The sequence below is a fragment of the Kwoniella mangroviensis genome (assembly GCF_000507465.2).
Source record: "Kwoniella mangroviensis CBS 8507 chromosome 1 map unlocalized Ctg01, whole genome shotgun sequence".
Classification (NCBI taxonomy): Eukaryota; Fungi; Basidiomycota; class Tremellomycetes; order Tremellales; family Cryptococcaceae; genus Kwoniella; species Kwoniella mangrovensis.
Genome location: NW_027062533.1, coordinates 4,716,238 through 4,741,387, shown reverse-complemented (window position 1 = coordinate 4,741,387; position 25,150 = coordinate 4,716,238). Strand labels below are relative to the sequence as shown.

The 25,150-nt window shown below is 44.7% G+C and overlaps 10 protein-coding genes across 10 annotated transcripts; 6 read left to right on the top strand and 4 right to left on the bottom strand.

The window, feature by feature from the left end:
- Positions 1-10: 10 nt before the first annotated feature.
- I203_101768 (uncharacterized protein) lies at positions 11-1,461 on the bottom strand (the record flags this gene model as incomplete). The annotated part of the gene is made up of 7 exons (XM_019150584.1): positions 11-128; positions 219-304; positions 414-550; positions 634-655; positions 727-810; positions 898-1,185; positions 1,309-1,461. The coding sequence occupies 7 exons, from the start codon at positions 1,459-1,461 to the stop codon at positions 11-13; spliced, it is 888 nt and encodes a 295-aa protein (XP_019000177.1).
- Positions 1,462-2,154: 693 nt separating this feature from the next.
- I203_101767 (uncharacterized protein) lies at positions 2,155-2,990 on the top strand (the record flags this gene model as incomplete). The annotated part of the gene is made up of 3 exons (XM_019150583.1): positions 2,155-2,355; positions 2,476-2,622; positions 2,751-2,990. The coding sequence occupies 3 exons, from the start codon at positions 2,155-2,157 to the stop codon at positions 2,988-2,990; spliced, it is 588 nt and encodes a 195-aa protein (XP_019000176.1).
- Positions 2,991-3,358: 368 nt separating this feature from the next.
- Positions 3,359-5,637, bottom strand: I203_101766 (uncharacterized protein; the record flags this gene model as incomplete). The annotated part of the gene is made up of 7 exons (XM_065516948.1): positions 3,359-3,676; positions 3,811-4,113; positions 4,186-4,352; positions 4,413-4,504; positions 4,573-5,372; positions 5,442-5,468; positions 5,617-5,637. 7 exons carry the CDS (start codon positions 5,635-5,637, stop codon positions 3,359-3,361), a joined length of 1,728 nt encoding a protein of 575 aa, XP_065373766.1.
- A 376-nt stretch (positions 5,638-6,013) lies between these two features.
- I203_101765 (uncharacterized protein) lies at positions 6,014-10,132 on the top strand (the record flags this gene model as incomplete). The annotated part of the gene is made up of 7 exons (XM_019150581.1): positions 6,014-6,186; positions 6,279-6,426; positions 6,494-8,638; positions 8,695-8,880; positions 8,949-9,212; positions 9,275-9,747; positions 9,817-10,132. The coding sequence occupies 7 exons, from the start codon at positions 6,014-6,016 to the stop codon at positions 10,130-10,132; spliced, it is 3,705 nt and encodes a 1,234-aa protein (XP_019000174.1).
- A 2,329-nt stretch (positions 10,133-12,461) lies between these two features.
- Positions 12,462-13,640, top strand: I203_101764 (uncharacterized protein; the record flags this gene model as incomplete). Its single annotated transcript, XM_019150579.1, has 8 exons — positions 12,462-12,551; positions 12,618-12,683; positions 12,750-12,823; positions 12,930-13,023; positions 13,091-13,206; positions 13,266-13,350; positions 13,433-13,536; positions 13,610-13,640. The coding sequence occupies 8 exons, from the start codon at positions 12,462-12,464 to the stop codon at positions 13,638-13,640; spliced, it is 660 nt and encodes a 219-aa protein (XP_019000172.1).
- Positions 13,641-13,876: 236 nt separating this feature from the next.
- On the top strand, positions 13,877-16,455 carry I203_101763 (uncharacterized protein; the record flags this gene model as incomplete). The annotated part of the gene is made up of 5 exons (XM_019150578.1): positions 13,877-14,000; positions 14,081-14,582; positions 14,659-14,909; positions 14,993-16,112; positions 16,188-16,455. 5 exons carry the CDS (start codon positions 13,877-13,879, stop codon positions 16,453-16,455), a joined length of 2,265 nt encoding a protein of 754 aa, XP_019000171.1.
- A 108-nt stretch (positions 16,456-16,563) lies between these two features.
- Positions 16,564-17,872, bottom strand: I203_101762 (uncharacterized protein; the record flags this gene model as incomplete). The annotated part of the gene is made up of 4 exons (XM_019150577.1): positions 16,564-17,427; positions 17,500-17,634; positions 17,736-17,802; positions 17,865-17,872. 4 exons carry the CDS (start codon positions 17,870-17,872, stop codon positions 16,564-16,566), a joined length of 1,074 nt encoding a protein of 357 aa, XP_019000170.1.
- Positions 17,873-17,946: 74 nt separating this feature from the next.
- I203_101761 (uncharacterized protein) lies at positions 17,947-19,759 on the top strand (the record flags this gene model as incomplete). Its single annotated transcript, XM_065516947.1, has 8 exons — positions 17,947-18,111; positions 18,220-18,330; positions 18,386-18,510; positions 18,633-18,850; positions 18,976-19,179; positions 19,293-19,376; positions 19,446-19,520; positions 19,596-19,759. The coding sequence occupies 8 exons, from the start codon at positions 17,947-17,949 to the stop codon at positions 19,757-19,759; spliced, it is 1,146 nt and encodes a 381-aa protein (XP_065373765.1).
- Positions 19,760-19,969: 210 nt separating this feature from the next.
- I203_101760 (uncharacterized protein) lies at positions 19,970-23,958 on the bottom strand (the record flags this gene model as incomplete). Its single annotated transcript, XM_019150575.1, has 9 exons — positions 19,970-20,180; positions 20,288-20,463; positions 20,560-21,633; positions 21,695-22,057; positions 22,139-22,372; positions 22,434-22,726; positions 22,815-23,235; positions 23,366-23,734; positions 23,839-23,958. 9 exons carry the CDS (start codon positions 23,956-23,958, stop codon positions 19,970-19,972), a joined length of 3,261 nt encoding a protein of 1,086 aa, XP_019000168.1.
- Positions 23,959-24,338: 380 nt separating this feature from the next.
- On the top strand, positions 24,339-25,150 carry I203_101759 (uncharacterized protein; the record flags this gene model as incomplete). The annotated part of the gene is made up of 4 exons (XM_019150574.1): positions 24,339-24,382; positions 24,441-24,507; positions 24,584-24,683; positions 24,771-25,150. The coding sequence occupies 4 exons, from the start codon at positions 24,339-24,341 to the stop codon at positions 25,148-25,150; spliced, it is 591 nt and encodes a 196-aa protein (XP_019000167.1).

Below are 25,150 nucleotides of genomic sequence, written 5' to 3'. Positions count from 1 at the left end.
GGCACTGGAGTTAGACGGCAATGCAATCTCCATCGACTAATCGATATCCGGATGCGCACCCATACTTTACACATTTGCCAGCTTGACAGGTCGTTCCTCCTAATGATACACCTTCTTGGTCTTGACAACTAATGAGGCGGAGTTCGGAGTATCAGAGCAATACGTCAGCAATCTTCTTTCTCCCCCGGTATTTAAAGGCTGATAGTAGGGCTACTTACGATCGACCAATAGCAGTTGTAGAGTTCTTGTAAGTGCCGTGTAGACATCCACCGCATGATTCCAGGTCCTTGTGAGTATCAACGCACTACCGTAGATCAAAATTCAGAATCTTGTTGTTAGACTTCCGCTTCGCTTACGCATTAACTCTCAAGAGATTGTAATAGATTGCAAGATAGGAATAGGCTCGGACTCACCTCCCAAGCATCTGTTCCCTCTAAACCAGGGATGACACAAGCGGTCATACCTTTAGGACAAGTTTGAACAAGAGCTGCCTGTCTTGATCTTCTCAATGCTTCTCGTGCATTTCGTCGTGCCAGACCAGAGACAGCGGCTATGTGAGGTATAGATGGTAAGCGTCCAGCTATAAGTCAAAATGCCAACAGATACAACATGAAGATAGGTATGGGAACTCACCACCTGCAGGATGGGTGTAAACCTTTCATAGACCACGGTTGACAGATGTCAGTGGAGGTAATGCAACGATCGGTGAGGCACAGAGAAACTCACCAAAGTGGATGCGGTTGTGCACGATTCCGAAATTTGACTTGAGAGTTCATCACCATTCGCGCACACGTACGAACTTTGAATGTTCTATGTGGCCTGGTCAGCCTCTATGTCGAAATGGAAAGCACGGTTTCGTTCTTTTTATCCTCTTGAAGAGAAACATCGAACACTCACATCGTACGCTAGAGCAGCATACCTTGATGTCTTACATTGACCGAAACAGTCGATGATATCCGTTGCCGTGGTATATTCCGTGTTCTCTTCTCCATCGAAGTAGACCGATCCGGGTGTAGCACAATTGGCGAAATCGAACGTTGTGCTCTTGACGTAACTTGCCGCTCGGTAGTTGGAGATACAGGTATCGGGGTTATATGGTGATCTACTGCTATACGTGCCGTAGGTATCGGAACATAAGCAGTAATTACCATAGTAGATCCACGCGTATTTAGTGGTGCAATAAGACTGCGAGTAGCATATGAAACGAATCGGGATAAAGGAGGGAACAAGTCAGTATTAGAATGCGTCAACGGCAACCGGCACATCGATTGAGGAATGTTGACCGGAAAAGAATAGATTTTGACTCACAGCACAAGTTTCGTAATCTGTGGTTGCCATACCGGTGAACGATGCTGTATTAGGGGAAGTGAAACGTCCCGCGATTGTCCCTTCAGCGAGGATTTTGAGCGCATTGAGAGAGACAGTCAGAGCAGCGAGGGAGATTAGTTGAGTGGTCTTCATTGTAAGGAGCGTTGATCAAATGAGTGTGGATTGTTATCAAGTTGGCTGATTGGTTTGGGTCTACGAAGTCAGTACAAAGAGAGTGCGAGGTGCGATAGTAGGATGAAGAGACAAAGAGAGATACAAACAAGACTTGTCGAGGTGTTTACCTTGTTATATAGTCCATCTTTGTTTGTGATCTGTTTACATTATCGTTATTGGTATCAACAAGGCAAACATTCCTGATCAGTACGGTCAGTACAACACATCGGTTGAAGGTTAATCACACTTCTGCCCATCTAAGCCACAGGTCAGTAAGCCGAATAAAGAGCGGATGGGGGAAGGAGAAGGACAGGAAAGACTACATGAAGTTGAGATGCAGATCCCAATTGTTTACTCACCGTTGTGTCACTTCACAAGGAGTGAGTAGACGTATACACCTGACTGCGGATCATGAGGATCTAATCATATGCATATGCGTATGCGTCAGTCTGTCAGCTTGTTTTCGTTGGCAGGAAGAGCCCAAATGATCAGTTGCCCACATCCAGGTAGAGAGAGTCAGGTGGTCCGTGCCCATCGCGCGTCGGTGGAGGTCAACCATTCGATGAGCTAAGTGCAAACAAACGTTCTTCTTCGCTTTCGTACTCATCGTCCTGCTCTCCTTGACTCAGCAGATCAATCATCCATAGATCCATAGATTGACTCACTCCAACGATGGCATACACAGCGTCAACACGGCGTCTACCACGGGAGTCCATCTACCCTGCTCCACCTTCCAACGATTTCCTCAACGCGTTGGAAGATTGCGTGTCTGCCACCGAACGATGTTCTAACACGTTGAACGCGGGTTTGAACAGGTTGCAAGTGGGTACGAGTGATTTACCGAGACTGACCAAAGTAATGAAACATAAACATGTGAGTGGATCTCATCATATCGAATTAGACATCTCAAACATCCGACCACACACAAGTGAACGAAGAGAGGGGTGTTGCTTGAGAGAAGACCGATACTGATGACAGATCTATCTCTCATAGCATTTCCTGGTCCTCCCTGAACCTACCATCCTAGCGCACAAATCAACCTTATCATCCTCCCTCGCACCTCAGATAGATCAGTTGATAGCGAAAGCTGAGAGTATGGTCGAATATGAGAAATCGAAAGTGTCAACATTGGAGGAAAGAGTGAGTGATTCTGATCTGAGTTTTGTTCCAAAATGAAACATATCAAGTGTTTACTGTTGCTCTGATTTACTTGCGTATCAACTTGTGAAATTCCGCTGATGATTGTGTTCATGTTGATGTATACATAGTTAAGTATCCTTCAGTCTGCTCGAACTCCCCCAATCAACCCTCAACCTTCCAATCCCACTTCTTTACCAGCTTCTTTGGCCGAAGAGACGGACAACAAGCAGGATACGTCTTGTAAGATATCGGATCTGAATCTGAGGGAGTTGAGTATACTACAGAGAAAAAAGGTGATGATGCTCAAGCAGAAAAGGGAGAGATTGGAGAAAGAGTTGGAGAGGTTGAAAAGTGCTTCGTCCCAATGAGCAGACCTGGGGATGAACGATTATTCATACGTGGAGAAAGTGTCACAGGGGCAGAACTAGAATGGCGAAGATGGTTCAGTTTTTGGTTCATCAATCACAGTTGTATGTATGTATCAACCGTGTATTACTACAGTCGAGAAAATGATTATAATGATTCGTGCTGCTCGAAGGACGTTCGACTGTGTTATTTTAGTTTTTGGCATAAATTGATTGTACATGTGTATATATTCCTATTTATACAAACGATATCATCCTATCCTCGGTTACAGCCTGAAAAAACAAATCTAAAAGGAGAGGAGGAAGCGAGGAAGGAAAGTGAATTATCATTCACCAAACTAAATATCCCAAAATTCTCGTTCTTGATCAAATTAAAAGCCAGATTCTGTTTTCATGAAGCTGGTCTCAATTGTTACCCAACCCTCTCTCACACCCCAATCCAAAATGTCCTTCGCGCTCTTCAACCTATCTTCTTCCCCATATTCCACCTGACCTCTCAAACCTTTGCGTTTCTTGTCTTTATCAATATCGATACTCCATCCTAACAGTTTTTCAGCCTGTTGCAAGATATTCATTGCCCTTTCTTCCCTTTCGTAGGTTTTGATAGCTCTTGATGATCGACGATTGGGTTGTCGCAGTTGACGGGGCAGTTTGGTGTTCAACATGTAGGTAAGGATGTACTGGAGCCACTACGCAGACCCTATATGTCAGCTGTATCCGTATATGATCATACAAAGCCCGAAGCTTCGAAGGTCGGAAGCAAGTTGAGTGCAATCAAATGTATGGTATATTGCATAACGTAAAAGATCTTCGGTGGACTCACCATAACGTTTGTAATAGGGTTGAAACCCTTCCACCCTTCCATCCCTTTCTCGCTTTCGACCTTATCCCTCATCAACCTATACGAATCCCACTGAGCACCTTTACCTTCGTACACTTCCTTCGGTATCTCCGTCCAAACCGAATCCGAATGATCTGAAACGGGTATCGTCAAGCGTGACAGGCCAAAATCAATTATTGTAGTTTGCACCCCGCTTGCAGAAGGGTTCAAGTAATTTTTTTCATCATCATCATGGGTCGGCTTGGAAGGATGAATGAGAATTTGTCCTTCATGCAAATCTCGATGCTACAATATCGAACAAAAAGGATTAGCTGTCTGCCTGGTTGGGCGACCTCGAGGCGGATAAGCTGGACTCACCTCAAATTCTGTCCACCTCTCTGCCCTGGCAAGAGAGGAGACTATCTGCCAGAACACCCCAGCAGCCTGAAGCCATCCTTGGGTTTGAGAGAATTTGAACGTTTCGAGATCTGTGCCAGCGTGGGAGAGCAGAAGGAGGCAGTATTTCTGCGTAGAGGAGAGGGCGGCTAGGTCCATAGACAATCATGGTTAGCACTTCAAATGACGGTATTCAGAGAGGTACTCACATGGTCTAACACTTGCTGAACCTTCAGTCCCTTTGTACTCGTCCCATTGTTCCAACAGCTGCTGAGGATATACACCTTCAACCACATATGATCTGTAACATCGACGTCATCTCAGCATAGTGATCACTGTACCTTATTAGGCAAGATCAGTTCAACTTACCCGATATACTGCACGAAACCACCACCTGGCACTTGACTCATCCTCTTAGTCACCTCAATTTCCCTCTTCACGTCTTCCATCTTGGTACAATCAGGCATCGGCCCATCCGTCTTATCCAATCTCATCGATGAAAGCAATGGGATCACCTTCAATACGAATTCCACCTCTTCAGCTACTACCAATCCAAATACTTCAGAATACGATGCTTCTCCAACTTTTCTTATACTTCCATACTCTGGCAATTGACACCCTTCCAGGAAATTCGTAAATTGACCAATAGTAGCCGAAGAGCAGGTTGATAGCAAATCGTCAAGAGCGATTTGAGAATCCTCTATAGGTGATATATCCTTAGCGGCAGACAAGGGAGCATCCTCGATGCTTATTTCTTTGAATTGTTTAGTCAATTCACCTAAAGGTTTAACCTTTCTTGAAGTAGGTATAACTACTTCTGGAATACTCTTTCTGGATCTGGGTTTTGTTTTGATTGCTGATGCTGATGGTGGGGATGAGATGGATGATCTGGGTATAACGACTTTACCTGGTCGGTTCACTCTTTTATGAGCTTTGAAAATGATTTCGGGACTTGAAGGCACCGATATTGGTTGAACTTCATCTTCGATTATTTTGCTTTTTGCTTTGTTAATCTTAGAAGGAGGCAATGGCGTAGAGGGAAGATTTGAGATATCATTGGATAGTTTCGTTTGAAGTACGGGTCGTTTGGTCTTGATTTGTATGTGTGAGGGTAAAGGGGATGATGGTACGATAGGTTTAGAGATGTCGCTGTGGATTGAGATGATTTGCTATGACATGTGCATACGAAATCCGGTAAGCTTGATTACCTCGTGAGAAATGGGGAGAGAAGAGCTTACAGTCTTCTTTTTGCCATATGTGGTGACCTGATCAGTGATGATTGAGCCATTAGCATTGCCTGGCTCGACGACACAAGGATTGTTTACACCCTTACCTTCTTGGTCTAAAGGAAAACCAAAAACAGTCGCGTTAATGATAGATGCTATATGGTATTGGCCTGGTTGATGGACTCACCCGTGCTCCTAAACCTGACATCTTGTTGTAGTTTGCTCCTATGGGATCCTTGTGATAGGGTTGGAACGACTGTCTACAATATATGAGATATCAGATGCATGACGATGATGATCTTGACTGAGCGCAGTTGTAATGTTCGTCTTAGCTTTGTTTGTTTATTGATTTTGGTCTGACACGTGGATGACACGTGAGATGCAAGGAGTGAATGTTTGGTGAGTGATTTCTCAGGGTAAAGATGGGATGAGCGATGTTGGGCTGTTGGGTTGTTTATATTCCTCATCTGTCATCTTTCATTCTGTTCTTCTCGATTTCTCTCGTTCACCGTTCAACATCATTGTATCACTCCTTGTCTGATCAAATCACTCACTTGACGCCTCAAGTCGTAGTCGAGACCATCATGTCCTTCATGACACAGGATATGCCCTCATTCGACCACTACGCTTTCAACCTTCGTGATGGTCTTCGAAGGGCTGCTGTAACGACTCTATCAGAGTTGGAGGGAAGCATCAATGATCTAGGTTACGGATGGCTGGATGGCTATATGGAGCAAATCATGGACAGACAGAATAGGTGAGTTTTAATTCGTGTCATACCCCCACTGTTTTTGCGAAAATGTTGTTGATCGAGGAATCTAATGTTTGCTGTGTTTACGTTATTTGCAGAGCTCCCATTACCGAACTTATGAAGACTCCTTCTCGTACTCAGACAGTCAAGAAGACTAGAGCGACCACTGCTGCTGCCAAGGAACGAACTGATAGAGTCAAAGGTCTCAATGCTTATTTGGCTTTAAGCCCAAATACTAAACAGAATGTGAGGGGTTGTAGACACCGCAAAAACCTGTTTGTCAATTCAGCTAACTTGTCTTTTCTGATTATAGTCCCGAGCCGCTCTCTCACCACTCCAACCACGCTCACTTAACGTGTCTACTCTCTCACCGACTACAGTAGTATCTCCTAAGGGTGGCGCAAGTCCCATCAAATCCAAACCCGAAAAGGCAAAACCAAAAGCTAAAGCTACCAAGAAAGCCAAATCCAAAAAAGTTGCCGAGATTGATGAAAATTCACCTCCTACTTCTGTTGATAACACTTCAACCTCGATTTCCACTTCGGAAAAATCAAAATCTCACTCGTCGGCTTCCACAACGGATGATATAGTACCGAAAAAGTCGAAATCGACTCGTTCAAGATCTAAGAAGGAGAAAGAGAAAGCGGCAGAAGAAGAAATGGCTGAACAACCTACTGTGCATGCTATGGAAGTGGAAGCCGTGCCGCCGGTTGTCGAAGACGAGCTTATGCCGGATGTCCAAGTAGAACGAGAACCTGAAGAAGGCGAACCTATCGAAGTAGAAGAGGAAGCTCCACAGACTGCATCCTTTGAGCCTGCAGCGTGGGCACCATCTCCAGAATCCCAAAATGTAAAGAACGGTGGTTCGTCTGCTGTACCTGAGAAGGAATCCTCCCAACTCGTCGAGGAGGGAAAGGAGAAAGATGTTGAGGAGGCAATAGATGAGGAGAACAAGGAGGAGTCAACGGAAGTCGTGAATGAAGAAAGATCTGAACCTCAACAAGATATCCAGCCCGAAATATCTGCATCTGCTATAAAGGACAGCATTTCCCCACAGCCTCACCAAGAAGAACCAGAACGTAAAGTCGATCCCACCATGCCCACCTCTTTCGCGAACCGGACAATGGCTACCGGCACTTCTCAACCTGTCCGACAAGTCCGATCTTCATGGCTCAGTAAAGCTCTTGGCTCAAATGCTGTCCCCATCAATGCGTTGCCAAGTAGCGAGGCAAATGCAGCTTTGCGGAGATCATACGCATCTGCACAAAGACCAAGTACTACTGTCGACTTCGCTGGATTGAGGACGAGCTTGGCTCCTACCAACGGACTGAAGCGAAAATCAGATCATGGTGTAGATGAAGAAGAGGAAGAGGAAAAAGTTGAAGAAGAGAGAAGACCAGAGAAAACAGCTAAATACAATGCTGATTTACCTGCTCCCAACTATACCGATGCTTTACCCGCTCGTACACCTGGTCCGACGGGACGACCCATCGCGCCCAGTAAAACACCATCTTTTGGTTCAATTGGTCCAGTCTCGCAACCGAACTCACTTGGTCGATCGGTCATCCAAACGGACAATACTCGGTCCGATATTCACAAAGTTACCAGAGCCCTCGATGAACTTCGAGAAAAGACGGCTGCGAAGGAAATGGCCAAGCAGAGGGCTGTATTGGCAGCTTCCCAAGGGACTGGAACGGGTCGTGTACAACAAGCTAAGAGTACTGGTACTGGATTCCTGAGAGGTTTAGGTAGCATTGGTGCTGGATTATTAGGTCTTGGAGGCTCTGATCCCGAAGAGGAAGCACAAAGATTAGCTAGAGAGTTGGAAGAAGAGCGATTGGCCGAAATGGAGTTCAAGAGATTAATGAGTGAAGCTACCAAACCGGATTCACCTGAACCGGAGAAGGAAGAGGAAAAAGGTATGGAGATTGACGAACAGCCGGAATCCAGAGCTCAATTCGTCAGATCCACTACGCCAGAGATTACTTCGCCTCGACGAAAACCTCAAGCACCCAAGTCACCAGAAGAGGAGGAAGAGGAAATGATTGAAGAGCAGTCAGTCATCGAAGAGCTCATCCTCGTTGACCCGAGAACATCCATGGCTACTACTCAACGACAACCATCTGTGCCTGTCGAGGAGGAACCCCAATCGACCACTCCGACTGGTACACCTACTCGACCCGCATCTCGATATCAAGCTCGAGCTTTGCATGATAGAGAAGAAAAACATGCTCGTGAGCCCTCTGTAGCATTACAGAAGGAACAACAAAGGAATGCGTCTATCAAGAAACACGAAACGAAAGCTGTCAAGGAGAAGATAGACGCTCGAAAAGCCAGGGAACCAAGTGAACACGAAGACGAGGAGATGGAAGAGGAGGGTGAACTCGATGATCTGAGCGGGGAAGAAGAAGTCATCGAGGTTCAGAAACCTCATCGTGCTCCTGTTGTTGAAATCAAGGTAAGTTGATCTATGTGGAACTGAAGTGAAGCGAAGCTAACATACGTGATGCACAGACTCACCGAAAAATGCCATCTTCATCGAGCGCCGCTCCTACTCCGCTCAATATGTCTACATCCTCGATCGTAACCTCCGGAAGCATGCTTACTCAAGGTCAAAATATGGCTGCCAAAGCTTTAGGAGTCAAACCTGCTACGGGACCCGTCAAGAGTCTCCAACTCGCTGCTGCTGCTGCTAAGAAAGTGAGTGGCCCTATGGTTATTTTGCCAACTGAGCTTGAATATGACTAACTCACATCTTGGTATTATAGGAACAAGCTGCCGCTGAACGTAAAGCGACTCTCAAAGAAGCTGAAGCTCGTCGACAACAAGCTGCCAAGAAGAAAGCTGAAGAAGACAGAATCAGAGCAGATGAAGAAAGAAAAGCTAAGATTGCGGAAATTGAGGAAAAGAGACGTCAAAGAGCTGAACTTGAGAAGAGACAGAAAGAAAGAGCCGAGAAGGCTGCTTTAGCAGCTAAGGAGAAAGCAGAGAAGGAGAAGGCTGATAGGGACGTACAAGCCGCTAAGTTACGTGTAAGTAATGCATCTTACACGATAAGCAAACGAGGAAGACTGATGTGTTCTGTGATATGTAGGCTGCGGAAGAAGAAGCTGCCCGAAAGCGAAAGTTAGCTGCTCAAACTGCTGCTCTACACAAATCCCAGAACAAAGCTGCTTCCGGATCATCCTCTTTACAACAATCGCAAAAGGGCAAGGAGCCTTTCCGACCTACCAAACAAGCTACTCTGGGATCATCAGCTTCGACTATGGCTCTCAACGGTAAGATGGGTCCATCGGCATTCCGAACTGCTGAGACCGCAACTCAATCATCAACCATCACTCTAGTCACTCAGAATCAGCCAACTGGGAATGGAGAAAGAAAACCTTTAGGACCACCTTCTCGACCATCTCAACATCAACCTGCTCAGCCCATGAGAACATCCACGGCTGTACCATCTCATGCGAATAGTATACTGCAACAGAGCAGAGTAGCTCTTCAAACTCAATTGGATGAGAAGGCAGCTATGATCCAGAGTGAAGATATCGTTTTACCTGATATTGCATCTGAGTAAGTCTACCTCATTCATCATGTCAAAATAAGAAGCGAAAATATGCTAATATCGAATGACCAATCTAGGTACTCTGATTCGGACGATGAAGATCGAACTAAAGATTTCATTCCTCCTACATGGGCCGAATCACCCCAATTACGTGCCGCTCTCGAAGCTCAGGCTCATCGTAACCCTGATGAACTGTTTGGTCCGATCAAACCTCTGAACATGGAAGAACTGTTCAGAGTAAAGACTAATAAGTTCAGAGCTAGGACTTCTTCTGCTAATTGGAGTAAGACGGGAGATGGATTGACGAAAGCTGAGGAGATTGAATATGCCAGAAGGATGGGTTTTACGGCTATGCCCTCCAATTTGGGTGGTGGTAGTGGGAGTGGACAATAAACCAAGTCAGGAAAAGGTGGTGTCTGTACTGTATTCTGCTTTCAAAGTACCTTCTTCACTATAATGTTTCTTTCTTATTCATTTTGCATCCATATCGTTAAACGATAATACCATGACGTGATGACATACAAGATGAGCTTGACACCATGGCTCAGATTTACCAACTGCTATCGTTGGGATCTCACAAATACACGGACTAAACACTGAATCCCCTTAATCTTATCCAACAGCCTTCGTCGTCTGCCCTTTTCCTTTCGTTTGTTGGCAGGTCCTACTCGTCATGGTTTTCTGCATCATGGAAGGGTTTTCGGCCTGGGCCGGCTCCAAGGTCCGATTGTCCCCTCCCGCTAGGATAGTTATCGCTTTCCTTCAGAGATGTTACCAGTTGTCCAACCAAGCGATTTTGAAGCTCCCTCCTCATTGCATTTGGTAAAAGCAAGATTTCTCAGTGCGATCATAAGTTTTGTATTGTTCAAATTGACAGGAACAGTCGGACCCTCTAACAATTCACAAGTCAATGTTTTAAGCCACCCCGCAAATGCGTCATTTACAGCACCTTCCATACCACCTTTTCCGGATTGTACGGTCAGTTTGTTGGTTTTTGGAACCAATATCCTTCTTCCTTGTGTAAACGACAAAGTTGAAGTTGACAGGGATGGTACTTTCTTCTTGGCTGTGGTTCAAGATGATGGCAGTGGTAGGTATGAAGAAAGGTTCGAAGTGGGATCTACATACTGTATAAAACCATTTCATGCTGTTGGAGGTTAACGTACATCGGTTCCAACTCTGATAAAACTGTCTCGAAGGGGGTACGAAGGTGGCCACGGTGGAAAATGACATCGTGAGTTGATTGTGACATCTCAGGAAGGTGATGCTGGAAATCTAGAATATGCTGTACATGCGAAGAGCATTGTTGTTCAGGGATGAGTATGTATGCGAGATTGAAAGTCCCAAAATGGTCGGATGAGAAAACATTGCACACCTACAGCAAATACTGTCCTTTGTGAAATGGAAGAAAAGGGAGATCTCATCATATCCAAGAGGTATATAGGCGCCTGACGAAGAAGATAGACTCATTCTGGTAGTACCGGAATTGGGTGTCATAATGGTTCGTCCGATAAAATCGAATTTGGTAGGTACTTCTTTACGGAACGCCATATCATCATCCTTAGATTCGATGATGGCTGTCGTATCGAGTGAAATAGGCTCAAAATGGATTCGACAAGTTCCAGTATTTGGGAATCTTCGGATTTCGGTGGATTTTAAAGTATGTTTACTTAATTCTTCGAGGACGTTCGACAACGGAGGAACGTCGACGCTGACACTATATGATAGAGTTGATGACATGGTTGTGGCGTGATTAAAGATTTGTGGGGGAAGTTGGAATATACCAGGATTACCTGATTGATAATCCCGTATATATAGCATACATCAAGAAGATAGGTTCTGTGAACTCAAGAACCTACCAATGCTCCCCACGAGAGCGATCCTTTGTTCGGAAGGGCATGACAGGTTAGTCATAGTCTATTCGAATAAGATCTTCATTGTGGCTCCACCGGATTACGCGGTACTTGCTTCTTCTTTGGATTGTAGCGAGACCATCATACGAAATCCATGACAGAGAGGGTGTGTGTGTGGAGGGGGGGAGGGGAACTCCCGATAATCAAAGCGAATCTTGACATTTTCGTGATTTTCTAATCACTCATTCCTTGAAGTTCGAGATGAGAGCATAATGAATGACCTTATTTCAAGAGCCTTCCATCACTCATACCCCCACATACATTATCTTCTATCTTATATATTCCCGATGTTGACGCACAGAAGCCTCAGGTCTGAAGGCTAGAATTTACAAATTCAGACAAAAAGTCTTCGATCATCTGCATTTGTAGGACTGGCCATACTGTCTTTTACTGCATCACCTTCCTGAAATGTGAAAGAAGCCAAAAGTCACTTTCTTGTAATCATGGGTACAGTATTATGGTTAGAAGCAAATTATGAATTACTGTTGAACGAAAAGGCATAAATAGGAAGACGATTGATAGCCATCATGCCCCCCTATCGTTGAGAATAGTCTGTCGCCACCTGCCACCTAGCCATCTGCCATACTACGCCTCCACGTCGAACCAGGAACCTCCACTTGCCATGTCCTCCAGCCAAATCAACATGTTTCACCTCCTTATAATTCTGCTTGTCGTCTGTCATCCTGCAATTTAAAGATCCATAAAGATAAACAGCAGAGCTATATACGCCGAGACTACGAGTGATCTAGCAATACGCCATCAGCAAGAAAAATCCACATTGAGGATATCGAAACCGAACCTTTGAGATAATGGCTCAACCTGTCGAACAGTGGATTACCGACATCCCACCAGTGACGAGAGTATGGGTAGCAGCGTCGATAGGAGCTAGTGTACTTGTGGTGAGTACTTGAGATAGAATTGGTACTTGATATGCCAAAATTGTGGACTGACATCTGTTGATGAAGGAATGTCAAGTGGTAGCACCGCTTCAACTGTACTTCTCGTGGAAAGCTGCTGTAGGAAATATGCAGGTAAGTCAGCTTGGTCCTCTGCTGTCCCTCTGCAGAGCTCGAGCTGACCGAGAAGATAATATCTAGATATGGAGGTTCATCACGACGTTCTTGTACTTTGGACCATTATCGCTAGATTTGGCATTTCATATGTTCTTCATGTAAGTTCAGACCACCCTTTATAGTACACTTTTCCCTGTTACAGCTTTTAGTGATATCGCTCGCATTGGAGTTGAAGGGCTTATAAAGTGCTTTATGCATATATAGAATGCGATACTCTAGGCTGTTAGAAGAAAATTCATTCTCAAATCGAAGAGCAGATTACGTATGGTTATTATTCTTATGTTCGGTATTCATCCTTGTAAGTCAGCTGAAGAACGTTTGCTCTCATCATCAGTTGTACAGCTGATACGTTGTCTCATGCATAGATCATATCACCTCTCCTGACTATGCCATTCCTATCCTCCTCACTCGCGTTCGCCTTGGTGTATATCTGGTCAAGGAGGAATCCATCTATCAAAATGTCTTTGTTCGGTGTAGTCACGTACGTTCGCCCGGTCTTCAGATGCAAAGAGCATCACTGACATATACCGGATCAAACAGGATAACCGCCCCGTATCTACCTCTATGTTTGGTGGCGTTTTCATGGCTGTTACAAGGTGGATTCCAAGTTGCCATCGGGGATATCGTGAGTTCCGTCTGTACCTGCTACCCACCTTTCCTGTCATCGATCGCCAATTGGTCTGATTGTATGTCACGCACATTCATAGGTCGGGATACTTGCTGGCCATACATACGTTTTCCTCCAGGATTACTGGCCAAGGGAAATGTGGTCAACGACTGGGAAAGGGGAAATACAAACACCTGCTTTTGTGTGAGTTGTTTGTTTCATTCCTAGTTGACTTTTTGCATCTCAAGTTCGCTGATCTGTTTCTCTTTCATGATAGCAAGAGACTGTTCGGTCAGGCAGAGAGATAGGATGAACCTCATTTGGTGATTTGTATGCCTGAGCAATAGAACATGCAATGTAGCAGTACAGTGTCACAGCGCGAATCCGTGTCACGTGACTTGCCACCAAAAGTTCAAAATCCCACTTGCAAACCAGCCGTTAGATGTTTTTCTGAAGTTGTCCATCCATCCATTCTTCATTTCAGCTTGAAACATTGTACATTGCCTTGGACATATATCAGGTAGGCCTAGAGCATACGAACAACATGGCAAAGAAGCGATCCGGAAAGGGAGTATCAGCAGGCTCAAAAGCTTCTGCTGCTCCTGGAGCCAGAATCAACAAGATTGATAGATATGAAGACACGCTCGAACCCGGGAGTGTCGATGATTGTGAGTATACAGCGCGTACAATTCATCAGTCTATACCCACTGCAACTCATAACTGACAATGGATTTTGTTTGAATCACAGTGATGTTCAAACGAGATCAAATCTCATTTAACCCTCAAGATGAATCAGACGACGATGATATCAATGCCAATGAAGGGGAAGAAGTACTATCTCTGGACTTACCCAAGAAATCGCGCAAACAACTTCAGAGGGAACAAGAAGATCAAGAGGATGACGATAATGAAGAAGAGGTAGAGATAACTAAGGAACAACGTAAAGAGAAGAAGAACACGCCTGATCTAAATGGGAAAGGTAGATTTGGAAAACCAATTGAATCGTCTGACGAAGATGATGATTCGGAAGGTAGTGATAGCGGTAGTGATGAGGATAGTGAAGATGAAAATTGGGGTAGGCAGTATTATAGTAAACCTTCTAATAGGAGGGAGAAAGAAGATGGGAGAGTAGATGATGAGAAGAGAGAAGAGGAGAGGGAGATGGAGGAAAGGGAAGTCAGGAGGTTGCAGAAGAAGGCTAGAGAGGCTTTGGATGCTGAGGATTTTGGTTTCGTACAAGATGATCTATCGTGAGTATATCTCAAACAGCATAGAGTCTCTAAGAAATTTCACCAGATAAGCTGACTCCGAACATACCGTGTCTAGCGAACCTGCCGAGGTTGAAAAAATAGCAGAAGCCGAACCTCAAAGTAAAACCATCCCTGCTCCACCCAAAACTAATGATCCCGTAGCCTTACTCCGTCACCTTGAAGCTCATGAGCCTGTCAAACTCGCTCTTGCAAGGGACTTCCCATTGATTGTGAAAAAGCTGGAAAAGACTTCTAGAGGAATCAAGAAGATGGAGGAGCAAAAAGGTGATGGCGAGTTACATAAAGGTTTAGGATGGTTGCATTATCGTGAGTCTGCGCTTCCTTCTTTTACTCCGTGATCCATATTGGCGACGGTAGCTGAAAGTTCCTCGCCTGTTGACAATCGGTAGAAACTCTTCTCACGTACGCCACTACCCTCGCATTCTACATTCACCTATCTTCCTTGCCACCCTCAGCACGCGGTGAAGGCGAGATCAATATTATTCCACGATTACTTCAGCTCAAAGAGGGTTTGGCAATGTTGGAAGATCTGGATTTCGCTGCTGGATCAGTATCCGATGGAGCATTCAATCTACATCCTCGAATGGGATTGGGCGACGATGAGACTGACGAAGAGCTGAAAGAAGGCAAGATGGAATTACTCAAGAGAATGCAAGGTCTTAACGGAGACGAGGATGATGAGGATGAGGACCAATGGGAAGATGAGATGGATGATGCCGACGATCTATGGGGTAAAGAGGGATTGGAAGAAGGTGAACTGGAAGCTTTACTTCAAGATGCAGAGGACGATGAGGAAGCGAACGAATTGAGGGAGATGATCAAGTTGTCAGAAAAAGCTAAAAAGAAAGGGAAGAAAACTAAGATCTTGGAAGATGCAGCTGCTGCTGAGGAAGAAGATGGATTGGATCTGGACTTGGATTCGATCGTGGTGCCGAAGAAAGATAAAACCAAGAAGAAATCGAAATCAAAGAAAGACAAGACCGAAGGAGACGAGAAATCATCTAAACCCACTTTCGCCCCTCTTGCCGAACCTGAGTTTTTCATCGGCGGTACCTCATCATCATCAAGTAAGAAATCGCCGGTCTACGATGAGCTGGATGTATTGGTTGATCCCACGTCATTAGGAAATGCAGATTACGAAGATAAACAAACTCGAAAGAGATCGTTGGCATTCCATACTTCCAAGATCAACTCGACTTTAGCAAGGAGGGAGCAAGGTCGACAGAATAGGATGGGAGGTGATGAGGATCTGCCATATAGAGATAAGAGGAAAGCTAGAGATGATGCATTGAAGAGAAGTCAAACGAATCAAGCAGTGGGTGAAGACTTGGACCTTGATGCGGAAGATGACGATACCAGGAGATCGAAATCTAGTAAGAGATCAAGGGAAGATGAGGATGGTCAGGAAGATGATGGAGAAGAGGATTACTATGATTTGGTGAAGAGGCGAAGGAAGGAGGAGAAGAATGCGAAAGAAGCTGAACATGAAGCGTACGAGGCTGAGAAGCTGTGAGTAGATGGTTCAGACCTATTTATCTTTCATCTGGTCAATTGATGAGAGGTGCTGACGCATTCATCTCACAGCGCCGCTATTGCATCCCTTGATGATCCGTCTCACGAAGGGGGACCTCGAGCGCTCACTCGAGCCATCGAGAAGAACAGGGGTCTAACACCCCACCGATCTAAGGGAGGTAGAAACCCGAGAGTCAAGAAGAGGCAACAATACGAGAAAGCCAAGAAGAAGGTCGCATCTCAACGAAGTGTATACAAAGGTGGTCAGGGTGCTTATGGTGGGGAGTATAAGGGTGAAAAGACTGGTATTTCGAAGGTCATCAAGTCGAGGAAATTCTAGGTATCATCATTACATCGAACGCACTGATCATTTGAACACTTGTAATGCATTCCTCCCATATGATAATATATTTGCAGAATAAATGATGTCACAGGTCGCAGTGCCATTCTACTTCTTCCTAGACGATGGAGGTGGTCGACGTTTCTTGAATACACTACCACCGCCTACAGACTCTCCCACAGCTGGTTTGCTCTCCACCACCTGTGTAGCACCTGACTCGGTACGCACTGACTGATCTTCCTGATTTACACCTTCCACAACTGGCTTGATATCCGTTCCATCTTGATTACTCTCCTTGTCCTTCCCGCTTACAACCGTGTTATCCTGTAATTCATCCTCATCCTTCTTAATCCATCCATTCCCTTGAACATACTCCAATCCTTCTTTATCTTTGCCGGCATTATCCGTCGAAGAAGAGACAGGGTTTAATTCCAATCTACCCGTCCAATTATCTCTATTCAATCCCAACTTGTCCATCTCTTCCTTTTCTTTCTTTGGATCAGAAATTATTTTTTCTTCTTTCTTTTTCACTTTAAGTGACTTGATCGACGATGGGTCCCAATCATCTTCATATGGATCTCTTTTATGTTTATTGGCAGTTTTGTTATATTCAAATTTCCAATTTTCATTCTCATCCTCTTCATGTTCCCCTGGCCATTTCTTCTTCTCCCCCTGCTCCTGCTCCTTCGCTGCCTGTTGATCAGGTAGGGTGACAGTTTCCCAAGCTGATGGTTGACCTATCTGATTTTTGATTTCCTGCTGTATCTCGTAATCTGTTTTCTCCTCTTTATAGCCCAGCTGTTCGGCAGTAGAATAATTAGAGTATTTATCAGTAGGTTTGACAGCTTTGGGTTTCGAGCTGCCCGCCGCTGCTGAGGAAGAAGAAGGGAGTGATGAGAGTATAGATGGTTTGGATGTGCTAGGTGAGGCAGAGCCGGATGCTTTATCGTTGGCGTAAGCTGCTGCTGCTGCCTATTCCATTTTATAATCGAGATGTCAGCTACAACACTTTGATGCGAACGCAGTCAAGAGAATTTTGCTAACTGCTTCTATCCTAGCCATCTCAGCTGCCTCCTCAGCTTTTTCCTTCTTCGCCATCGACCCTGTCTTATACAGGTCCCTGATATATCGCTCGACATTTCCGATGTGTTTTAATCCGGTCTCATGTTGTTTTCGAGACTATAAGGTGTGATAGAAACGATCAGCCAAATTCGATATATGATCTTGATGAGAGCGATACCTTGCTCTTTGCGTAGAGTGATACGACGAATACAACTCACAGGCGCATCATCTCGGATATATATACTGCAGTATTTACAGTAATACTGCTTTTTCGATACCCAATATCTGAGTAAACGTACTAAACATCAGCTCAACTTTCCTGTAGGATTAGGTGGAATCAAGCTCACTCTGTCATCCTGATTCGACACTATCGCCGGTACTTGTGATTTGCAGAGACCTAAAAATATAGAGGATGGGAGAAATATGATGATGGATAGGATGGATGGATGGCTTTCTCGATATATGGTTGCGAGTGAGTTGGCCACCTTACGTAACGACCGACTGGACCTCCACTTGGTCGATACAAGTAGCACCGAGCAAGTGGTGGGTGATGACGAACAAGACCATAACGATAACTTGGAGATCGTAAATATCGTTGGTGAATTAGTTGCTAGACCGTATAGGACGTCATGGTGGGTTCAGATCGCGACTGAGTGCTCATGTAAGACTCTTGAGCCAAGCTGATGTCTACCCTCTTTATAGCACGGTATCAAACGGACTCGACTGACCCCCCAAGCGGCAGAAGCTAAGAGGTTGAAAGAGCAAAGTAAAATCGAAGCGTACTTGGCCTTGGAGCAGGATGTATTAGGTAGAGTGAGCTAGGAAAATGCTGTATAGTGTAGAAAACAAGCTCATATACTGGGTATAGAAACATAGGAAAGAGTACAATATTGAATCATTAGACCAAACGACAAGGCTGTTGGATCTGAATCCTGAATTCTATACGATATGGAATTACAGGCGGAATATATTGCTGGGGCTGTTCCCTTCACTGTGAGTAGAGCTGTAACATTTTCTTGTATCACCTTTACACAACTTGGTCTTCATCCTCGTTCCTTTCTTTCTTCATCGCTACGAGATAGCCCAAAAATGATATTGACGAATTGATCCTGTAGATCCCCTGAAGAAGTAGTTTCCCACCTCACTACCGACCTTCGACTTACGACTTCGTATCTCCTCGTTCACCCCAAAGTATACTGGATATGGAATCATAGGAAATGGTGTTTGGAATCTGTACCAGATGGACCGGGGGATACGGTAACATGGAAAGAGGAATTTTGGAAAGGTGAACTGAAATTGGTCGAAAAGATGTTGGATGCCGATTCGAGAAATTGTAAGTGTATCTGCCTCACAACATGACTTAATCGCTCAATAGTATCGATTCGACGAGATGCTGGGAGGATGAGAGATTGAGCGCATGAGAACATTCGTTGATTATCATTTATATACGACCACCAGTCCACGCATGGGATTATCGTCGATACGTCCTTTCCTCACTACCCACCCAAAGACCACTTTCAGACGAGTTGAAATACACTCAGACGAAGATCGAATCGAATTTCTCCAATTTCTCAGCATGGCACTGTAGGACTAAAACTTTATCCGCTATATGGGAGAAGGAGGGCACTAATCAGCAGGAAATCAACAAAACCAAAGATGAGGGTAAGTACGAGTGCGAATACGAAATTTCGGTGCGAAATTCCGATGTCATTGACGAGAGATAAGAAGAAAAAGGTTGTGTGTATATTGATGTCGTATTGTGATTTCGGTGGTAGAATTCGAATTGATTACTCAGGCTTTATGGACGGACCCAAATGATCAGAGCGGTTGGTTATACCATAGATGGTTGATTGGATCAGGTGAGCTGAGATCGACATAGAATTGCGCATTGCATCGATTGCTATTTAGCTGATCACATCATATTGTAGAACCTCCACTAGGGGTTTTACAGATAGAAATCAAGAACATTAAAGATCTATATGAAGCAGAGCCAGATTCTAAATGTATGTTGATCCATCAAATACACTCACACCGAATTCAATTCCCGTATACTGACATGGTTTGATCTGGGTTCGTAGGGTGTATCAACGCTTTAGCACACTATACGCTTCTACTTTCCAAGGATCCATCGACAACGCAAGAAGATCAACTAATGTTGAAAGAGGAAGCTAGAAGTCTGTATAAGAAATTGGAAGAAGTCGATATAGATAGGAAAGAGAGGTATAGAGATATGGGTACGTAAAGCTGTAGAAAAAATCTCATACGGCTCATAGAAAGATTCCCTAAGCTGATGACGATGCTTGATGGTAGCTGAACAATGCAAATAGCTCAGCTATCGTCATATATATTCGTATCAAGTACGAGATATGAGCAATCATCGAATGTATAACCTCCAATACATCTGAATGTATGCATCATGTAAAAACATTAATTATACTAAATGTGATTCGCACTATACAACATCATCCAAATCTCTTTCCTTACCCATCAAACCCCTTCCGAAAGCACCCGCAACCACTTCGAACCCGTCTTCGGAATCTTTCACTTCATCTATAAACAAATCGTGTCTGTCCGCCAGACGAGTTTGATTTCTGCGCAATTCCCGAATGACGCTGTGTTGACGTGCGCAGAGGATACATTCAGGTTCGGAATCGGATAGACATCTGATATAGTAGAAAAGGAGAAGTCAGCGCTACACATACTCAGTTCAATTTGATACAGACCCCTATCTGATCAAGTCATACGGTAGTTATAATTAGATGCTACTCACCTCTGATGATAACTATGTTTACACATAAAGTGTACGCTGGGTAAATCCAATTGGCCGCCACATGCCGCACATCTCGTCACTTGGAATACCTCAGGTTGATCTACATTCGATAAATCTTGGATCGCCTTTTTCTTCGTGAGCGTTTCAGATCGGTATGATTCGACTAGGTGTTTGTCCTGAGAATAAACATATCGACAGCGATTAGCCATGTCCTTTTATCTTACTCCAATCATCTGACAGCCCGCTCCTCTGAAGCAGCAAATTTCACTCACGGATTCAACTTGGTCCCTATTTTCTTCCACCTTCCCTCTCAACCACTCCTTGACCGTACCTATACTAGCCACTCCATTCCTGCTTAGGAGCTGAATCACCGCCAAGGGAGGTAATATCCTATATTCATCAATCTTCTCAAGGATCTTCACAAGGTCTTGATGACGTTTCGATAATATAGCAGGCGAACTAGTAAGATATCTCAACACTAGTGGATATAAACCAAAGTTGGATTCGGATTTTCCATAAATCACCAAATGCTTTAGTACCTTCTCAGAATCGTTCTTATCGATGTAGAATCTAATTATATCTTCATACATTCCCATCTGCTCCCATAATTTGATCAGACCCTGATCGAAACCTACTGTCGAACAAAGGATCAAAGCGTGCACTGTGTCATACGGTAGATCCACATTTGAAATTACAGCTAAAGCCTTTTCACTTGATAATTTGATCAAGTCGATATCATCCGATTTGGCAGATGCGAGGTATAATTCCAAGAGAGCATTCCATACTGCCCTTTGATCGATCGTCGTCGGATCAGATGGCGGTGGCAAGTCTATATTTCTTGAAGGAGCAGTAAGAGTGGTAGTCTTCGTAGGAAGGGGTAAGGTAAGAGACTGATTCCATAGGGCCGAAGCAACGGATTCCAGGAAAGTGATGAATAGCTCTCGATGATCAACAAAATGAGCAAAGTATTGTCTCGGTGAAGGTGGGATATAACTTGGTTCATCTTCTATTACCGGTGCGGACTCTAAACTCGTTCCGATTCCATTTGGTCCATCACCATTTTTGCCATTCGGATGTGGTGCAGCGCCGTCGGTCTGAGCGGAAGATTGAGCACCTGATGGTGCGTCACCCGTAAAAAGACCGGTCACTCGGTTGTAGCCTAAATATGATAACATCGCTGGGCCAGCAGATGTTGTGGTATTTCCATTAGGTTTCGATTCAAGAGCTGGCGTTGTGACTTTTTTCTTTCCCAAGTCTCCAGAACATAGGTCAATGAGTAGGGCAGTCGTAGCTTGAGGTTCAGCATTGAGCAGAGTACGACCATATCGCACCATATTCTCCTCGCACTGCATATTTACATCATTAGCTGAGTTGTCCAAATACTTAGTCTCAGGGATCCTAGCTTACTGCTTCCGGTCCCAATCCTCGTAAATATCTCAAAGCCTCGCCAATCTCACCAGCATCCTCGATCTGAATCCTCAGATACTCTTCGTGTCTCCCGAATTTCTTGGCAAGGTAGGTAGCATGCTCATAGAATCCAGCTTGCCGACAAACTCTTATCGCCGTTTCCAAGTCGAAAGGTAATTCTTCGTCTCCTGAAGTATCAGATCTTCTCGCTTCGGTCTTGATGAAACTGTCCAATCTTGCTCTATCGGAAGTCTTGGTGTAGCAATTGAGGAGTAAAGTTGTATGATCAGGATTGGCTAGACCACGAGAATGTAGTTCTTGGAGGTAAGTAGTGAGATTATGTATCCGCTGAGCATCGAGGAACTGCAAAGATGAGCCGAAATTTTACGGCCTCAGTTAGCTGATCTAGCTTATAATGCATTCGACAGCTAAGGCCACACTCACTTTCCTGATGACATAGGAAGGTTGGAGATTACCCAAAGTCTTGACGAATTGACCCATCGCTCCATCGAAATCACCTTTGGTATATAGATAATCACCATATCTCCGATGTATATCTGCTACACCGCTCTCCCCCATCCCTTGTGATCTGGCAAGACTGATGGCGAGTGTGTACAGATTTCTCCTATACAGCACGTCAAGTTTGGCAGATGTGGAGTGTTCACTTAGTCTTGTGAGCTACCCAAACAACCCACGATCAGCTAACATAACGCTTTGGGTGATTTGGCTGTAGACTCACTTTACCATTCCCACCATAAACGAATATTCCTCCCCACTGACAAAATACCTCTCTAACACCATCTCTATACGTCCCACTATAGCTGATTAGCTTGTTCTGCAGGTCGAAAATGATTACTTTCGAAATATCGTTAGATGAGTTCGATGTGGACACTCCATCAGAATTGGTAGTTGTGTTAGCTTGCTTCGAGACGTAATGTCGTACAGTAGCTGAAGCTGAATTCGCTGATGGGTAAAAAGGTGGTGATATGATTATCAGATTGTGTTGATATACTGAAATCGAAGACTTTGGACCTATTCCCATCCATCGTAGCGATCAGGTCGTCAGCATGCATTTCCTTTCTCGGGTATATGAGAAAACAAAAGAGCAAGTTATACTCACCCTCATAAGCATAACAGGCACCTCTACCTTCATTACCATACAGATAAATAGCTTCATCTCTAGCAACGACTATTTCCTTCCGCTGCGAGTCCATCACTGCACAACCTAAATCACATCCTAGCTCATCTATCGTCCTGGTCTCCGAGCTACTGCTCTTCCCAGACACAGGCGCAGATAATATCCTATTTGTCGTGACTATAAATAACGATATTCCCGTTCCATTTGGTTCTTGCGGTTCACGAAACCCTAAGCCAGTTATAGGTTCTCTAGACTCGTGAATCACTCGAGCTTTCGGCAAGGCTGTCAGTGATGTTGGAGAGGTTGTGAGTGATTGTAAGAGGTGTCGGTATAGCAGGACTGTACCGTCCCCTAGACCTATGGCTAGATGCGAGAGGTTGGACGTAATTGCGATGGATGATACCTGATAGAAAAGAAGTATATATCAATCATTGCGTCACTATAGCACAGACCGGATGTGGTGATCAATTGCAGGACAGGCAACTTGTTCTCATAGAATGTGAACTATGGAATGGACTGGATGGCACACTCACAGGATGAGGTCTTTGACCATGTTGTATCCTAGTATTCCTTACCAACACCGGTCCCCTCTCCCTCTCTCTGTCAGAAGATCCACCATTCCCATTGTCTTTCTGAGCAGTCTTTCGTTTCTCATCTCTAGTCAAATCCCATATCTTTAACACTGGCCATCTGCTACCTTCCTCTTCACCTATGCCCATTAACAATCCTCCAGCTTCCAACAAAGCTGTGGCTCTACCATTATTCTCCCAGGCCTTGAACGTGCGTTCCACGTGGAAGTGTCGATTGAGGAGGGTGACATGGGTGGATGATGAGACGATTAGGGATGGGGGCAGGGGTGAGTTGATCGATGTGGGAGTGAGGATGATGGGTGGGGTCAGAGACTGAGAGCGGATACTCAACAAGTCAGCTTGAATGGCTCGTTACGACGAAGTATCTGTTAATGTAGCTTGACTGTTGAGTTGACTGATAGTAAAGCATGACTAACCCGTATTGATCTAGGTGACTGAGCGAGATCATCATTATCTTTGACATCGTCCACATCGAAGAATGTGAATGAACGCCATTGCGGTGCGGACGGACCAGCAGGAGAAGGAAGGGAGGCCATGGATTGGGACAGGAGTGAAGTGGTGGCAGACGAAGGGTCGATCTTCCTTAACTGATTTCAGATGGTAATATCATGTATCAATACTGGGGTATGGTTCATCATCATCGACATGACCTTGCTCCTCATCATCACCCCTCTCACCTCCACTCGGATCAACACAACAGCCAGCTTAAATGGGTCACGTGGATACGCACAGCGAGTGGAGGCACCTCTGATTCGAAAAGTCAAAATAGTCCATCCATGGCGACATCCTCAAAGCCTCGTCTCATCTCACCAACTTATATGAGATCACAACACACGGCAAACTCCTATCACCGCTGGACATCAAGACAGGAAGCAAGTCCAAAGAGAAAGAAAAGAAGTGAGAAAGGATCGTCAACATGCCTCACGCCGACTCGAGTTATGTCCCATCGACTATAACAACGTTAGTTCACTGTCTATATCTATCCGAAGAGACCCATCGAAGCTGACAGATCATATAGGAAATCCGAATTCTACAAACATGTCATCACCCACTTAGAAGCATTACTCGAGGGGGAAAGATACTGGGTTAGTTCATCCCGTCAACTGATATATCCTTTTCTTATCGTTCATAGCTGATTCTCGCATTTGGTTGGGGTGATAGGTAACCAATCTAGCTCAAACTTCCGCTATACTCTATCACTCATATCTCGCTTCTTCATTATATGGTGGAGGGAGTATACATCCAGTCGTGAACTGGTGTGGTAAGTCACATTCCCCTTCTATTCCATTCTAACATGACAAACATCACCACTCCTAGCTAATAATCGTACCAACAAATGATCAAATAGGATTTTACCTCCATCCACCTTCTTCTTCCTCATCCTCCTCCACCCCTTCTCACTCACCCAACTCGCCTCTACTGTTAGGTCCGTACCAAGGTCGACCAGCCTGTCTTTCCATAACTCCCATAAAGGGCAAAGGAGTCTGTGCGGACGGCTTCCTATCCCAGCGGACTTTGATCGTCAACAGCGTCGATGATTACCCGGGTCATATAGCTTGCGATGGGGATACGAAATCCGAAATCGTGGTTCCATTACGAAACGATCATAATCTAGTGATAGGAGTGTTGGATTTGGATAGTACGCTGTTGAGCACTTTTGATGAAGATGATCAGAAAGGTTTGGAGAGGGTGGTAGAGATTTTGAGGACGGGGTGTGATTGGTCATAG